At 54.0% G+C, this 5,000-nt stretch overlaps 1 protein-coding gene across 1 annotated transcript in view; it reads left to right on the plus strand.

Annotated features, from left to right (window-relative positions):
• Positions 1–974: 974 nt before the first annotated feature.
• Positions 975–5,000, plus strand: part of LOC106819782 (dystrophin-like) — a 6,508-nt gene continuing 2,482 nt past the window's right edge. The window contains exons 1-3 of the mRNA XM_014824367.1: positions 975–1,056; positions 2,845–2,906; positions 4,458–4,633. Of these exons, the coding sequence (XP_014679853.1) occupies positions 975–1,056; positions 2,845–2,906; positions 4,458–4,633 (320 nt within the window). The remainder of the gene's footprint in view (positions 1,057–2,844; positions 2,907–4,457; positions 4,634–5,000) is intronic.

Below are 5,000 nucleotides of genomic sequence, written 5' to 3' on the forward strand. Positions count from 1 at the left end.
GAGCCGAGCCGCGGACAGACACGGACGCTGAGGTCATCCTCCGGCGACCCGGAGAACAAGCGATTGCGTTCGCCGATTCCTCTCCGCAGACGCTGCGAGAACGACTTTGGTCGCACTCGAACAACAACTCACGAACCGTCAAGTGAATATTCACGAGAGTGGTGAGAGGGGAGGAGGGAGGAGGGAGGAGGAGAGAGGGGAGAGGGAGAGGAGGAAGATGGGGGGGAGGATGGGGAGAGGTGGGAAGGGAGAGTGAGGAGAGGGACAAATAGGTAAACTAAGAACAAACAAACCTACACGAACCGTCACGAGTGGCGGTCGGTGGAGATGGGAGAGCGGGGAGGAAAGGGAAGCGGAGCCGGGAGAGAGGGGGAGGAGGAGAGGGGCGAGGGAAGAGGAGGAAAGCGGGAGAAGGAGGGGGAGAAGGAGGAAGCGGAGGCGGGGAGGTGGAGTGGAGATGGGAAGGAGGGGGAGGCGTTGAGAAAGAAGGGAGAGGGAAGGAGAGAGAGGCGTAGAGGGGAGAGAGGGCAGGAGGAGAGGGGGGGAGGAGGAGGCGGCATAGGGAGGAGGAGAGGGAGGGAGAGGGAGGCGAGATAGAGAGGAGGGGAAAGGGGAAGAGAGACAGGGGAAGGAGAGGTGGGGGGAGGACAGGAGAGAGAAGGGGAAGCCGGGCCGAGAGAGAGAAGAGAGAGGGGAAGGGTTAGTGAAGGGTAATGAGGGCTGGCGGAGGAGAGGGAGGGGGAGCGGGGAGGGGAGAGAGAGAGAAGGAGAAGAGGGAGATGAGGGAAGGAGAGAGGAGGAAAGGGGAGGGGGGAGGGGGAGAGGGGAGGGGAGAGGGAGGGGAGGGGCGCAGGGGGGGGAGCCAACGAAGAGGAGAAGATAATGGGTGGCGAAGAGATGGAAGCAAGGAGAGGAAGGGGAGGAGGCACGAGGGAGAGGGGCAGATGGAGAGAGCGAGGGAGGGAGGGCCACACATGGGAGAGGTCCGGCAGGAGAGGAGCCGGAAAGGTTACATGGAGGCAGGAGGAGAAGGTTACATGGGAGAAGGTTACATGGGTAAGAAAGTTACATGAGGAAACGGTTACAATAGGGAAAGAAGTACATTGGGGAGAAGTTACATGGGGAGAAGGTTAATGAGGAGAGAAGGTTACATGGGGGAGAAGGTTACATGGGGCGAGAAGCGTTACATGAGAAGAAGGTTAACATGGACGGAGAAGGTTCATGGGAGGAGAAGGTTACATGAGGAAGAAGGTTCAATGAGGCAGAAGGTTACTATGGGGAGAAGGTTACATGGGGGAGAAGTTCTGAGGGAGAAGGTTACATGCGGGGAAAGGTTACTGGGGGAAAGGTTACATGAGGTAAGAAGCTTACATTGCGGAGAACGATTACGATGCGGGGAGATAGTTACATCGGGGAGAAGGTTACATGGGGTGAAGCGAAGAACGTTTACATGGGAGAAGAAGTTACATGGGGGAAGAAGTTACATGGGGGAGAAATGGATTACAATGGAGAGAGCGTTTACATTTGGGGGAGAAGGTTACATGGGGGAGAAGTTACATGGGGAGAAGGTTACATGGGGGAGAAGGTTAACATGGGAGAAGGTTACATAGGAGAGGTTACAATGGGGAGAAGTTAACATGGGGGAGAAGGATTACATGGAGGAGAAGTTTACATGGGGGAGAAGGTTTACATGAGGGGAGAAGCCGTTACAGGGGGAGAACAGTTTACCATGAGGCAGAAGCTTTACATGAGGAGAAGGTTACATGGAGCGAGAGAAGTTTACATGTAGGGAGAAGGTTACAGATGATGCGAGAAACGGGTTACATGGGGAAGATAGGTTACATGCGCGGAGAAGGTTAGTATCGAGGGGGAGAAGGTTACATGAGGGAGAAATGGTTAATGGGGGCGAAGCAGCATTACATCTAGGGAGAAGGTTACATGCGGGCGTTGAAGTTAACATGGGGCGAGGAGAGGTTACATGGAGAGTGAGGTTTACATCGGGGAGTAAAGTTACATGCGGGAAAGGTTACATGGGCGTGAGAGGTTACATGGGAGAAGGTTACATTTGAGGAGAGGTTACATGGGTGTGAAGCCGTACATTGGGGAGAAGGTTACATGGGGTGAAGGCTTACATCGGACGGAGAAAGGGTACAGGGAGAGGTTACATGCGGGGAGAAAGAAAGATACATGGGGGAGAAAGGTTACCTGGGGAGAAGGGGCACAGAGCTCTATCCTTCCTAGGTTCACTCTAACGTCCATTCATATTGACCCAACGATATAATGATCGCCGCCTCATCGCTTGCACCAGCCGTGTCAGACCTGCACGCACGCCCACGACGACCCATCTACTTCCCGCCTCTCGGTAAGCTACCTAACTTCGTTAGCATGTAGAGTTACGCGCCGTCGCTCATCAAGAGGCTGTTAAATTACGCGCGCCGGGTCCCGAATGCTCTGCTGCCGACCACGGCGACCCGCTTTCAGCCGCGCATCCCACGAATCGTTCGTTTTTTGACTCGGCTGCTCAGGGCGCCCTCTATAATTACCGTGATTCTCCGACACCGTGTTGAGCGCCCCTATTATTTCTTCGTGTAACTAATCCCTTCTGCTAAGCGCCCTCTATACCACGCGACCACACGCCGCCGTCCCGCGGCGCCTCTATAGTTCTCGTGTTCACCCTCTCCCTTTGAGCGCCCTCTATACCGCGCACACATGCTGCAGCAGCCCTCTTATAAAGCCTGTTTTTTCTCGTCCGCAGGCCGTTTGGGCGAGCTCTCGCCGTACAGGTGGCGCCCCAGCCACAGCGACTATGAACGACTCGTGACCTGGTTAGTCGGCGCCGAGCAGATACTAGGGACACGCGGCGCGCTGACGGGGGTGAGGAGGACGCGCCGTGCGAGAAACAACAGGTGAGGAGGGAGGAGGCAGGAGGCGAGGAGGAGGCAGGAGATAACTAGCGGACACGCGCGCCGCTGACGGTGGCGTGGAGGAGGACGCGCGTGAGAGGAAAACAACAGGTGAGAGGGAGAGAGGAGAGGGATGGAGGAGCAAGCGGAGGACGGGAGGAGGAAGAGGAGCGGAGGAGGAGGAGAGGAGGAGGGGGAGGAGGAGGGAGGAAGAGGGGAAAGAGGAGGAAGGAGAGGGAGGAGGAGGGGGAGGAGGAGGAGGAGGGAGGAGCATGATACTAGGGACACGCGGCGCGTGACCGGGGCGTGGAGGTCAGGGACGCGCCGGTGGAGAAAACAAACACGTAAGAGGGAGGAGGAGTGAGGGGAGGGGAGGAGGAGAGGGGGAGGAGGAGAAGAGGAGGGAGCCAGGGAAAAGGCAGCAGAGGAGGAGCGAGAGATGAGCAGAGAAGATGAGAGAGAGAGAGAGGAGAGAGAGAGGAGCTGACGACGCGAGATGAGAGAGAGAGGAGAGAGACGAGGAGAGAGAAGCAGAGAGAATGAGCAGAGTGAGAGAGAAACTTGAGGAGCAGATGAGAGAGAGAGAAGATTGATGGAGAGAGAGAGAGAGACGTGAGAGAGAGAGAAAGATGATGAGAGAAGAGAGAGATTAGAGAGCAAGACAGAGAGAGAGAAGTCGATGAGAGGAGAGAGAGAGAGAGAGTGAGAGAGAGAGTGCAGAGAGAGAAAGTTATTCATTACACAAGACTCTTTGGCTATAGCTTACGTATTAATTAATTGTGCATTCAGGCGTCTGGTGATGATGACCAATGGCGGGTAAACATTGTAATATGTCCTCCTCTCCGTCTCTCTCTCTCTTCTCTCTCTCTCTCTCTCTCTCTCTCTCTCTCTCTCTCTCTCTCCTTCTCTCCTCTCTTCCTCTCTCCTCTTCTCTCTTTCTCTCTCTCACACTCTCCTCTCTCTCTCTCTCTCTCTCTCTCTCTCTCTGTCGATCTGTCGATCTGTCTGGCTCAATCCTCTGTGAGTGTTTTCTTGGTTCCGCTGTAGCTTTACATCTCGGGTTGATGTATAGATTGTATCTGGTGGCGTGGTCGGGTGGCGCCACCTCTAGGCAGCCATGTAAAGCTCTCATCATCATCGTCGGTGGCAGAGAAACTTCCGTGATAGTATGCATGCCATATTCAATTTACTATCTCAATATCGGTTGTCTAGTATGATTGATTGACAGGCAGCATGAGCCAATGGGTGTCGAGATAGGGTGCTACAAAAAACAATGCTTAGCAACGTAGTGCCTAGAACCAGGTAACATTGACATTGACATTGTGACCTTGGGCATGACTTAGTGACATTGGCCCTGACATTGTGACCGTGGCCATGACCTTGTGTGACCCCTTGTCACCGTAAAAATGACCTCGTGACTTTGGTCTTGACATTGCGATCTTGTGATCTTTAAATTTTAACCGTGGGCGCGCGAACTCATGTGACGTTGCGATTGTACCCGTGACCTTGCGTGACCTTGTGTGACCTCGCATGACCTTGGCCGTGACCTTGCAGGAGCTGGAGCTGGGCGTGTCCTACCACCAGAGCACCGTGGCGGCGCTCAACTCCGCCGGCGACGACGTCGTCCAACGCTCGGGCGACGCCCGCGCCCGCCAGGTCGACGACAAGCTGACGCGGCTCAACGCCAGGTGGCGCCTCGTGTGCGCCGACGTCGCCGCGCGCAAGGAGCTGTGAGTGTCCGCCATGTGGCGAGATCGCGCGTTTTTTTTTCGTGAATTTTTTTGTCTGGGATTTTGCACGAAATTAATTGTCATGCGAATTGCGTTACGGTAATGTTCCAGGGGTAACTTTTTTTTGGGGTGTGTAAAATTTTACTTGTACTAAGTAGTACAAGTAAAGTAGTAAGGAAGTAGCCAGATCACGTTTTTTTTCGTTTACGGGGATTTATTCGCGTCAATTTTGTTTCGGTGGAATTTTGCGTGAAATTATTCGTCTTGCGAATTTTACTTTTGAATTTGCAGGTGTTGTAAACTTTAACTTGTACTAAGTAGTGCCTTGTTCGATCCCATCCTATGTAAATCAGGATCCTATGTATGT

The sequence above is a fragment of the Priapulus caudatus genome, unplaced genomic scaffold (assembly GCF_000485595.1).
Source record: "Priapulus caudatus unplaced genomic scaffold, Priapulus_caudatus-5.0.1 Scaffold4440, whole genome shotgun sequence".
NCBI classification, from domain to species: domain Eukaryota; kingdom Metazoa; phylum Priapulida; class Priapulimorpha; order Priapulimorphida; family Priapulidae; genus Priapulus; species Priapulus caudatus.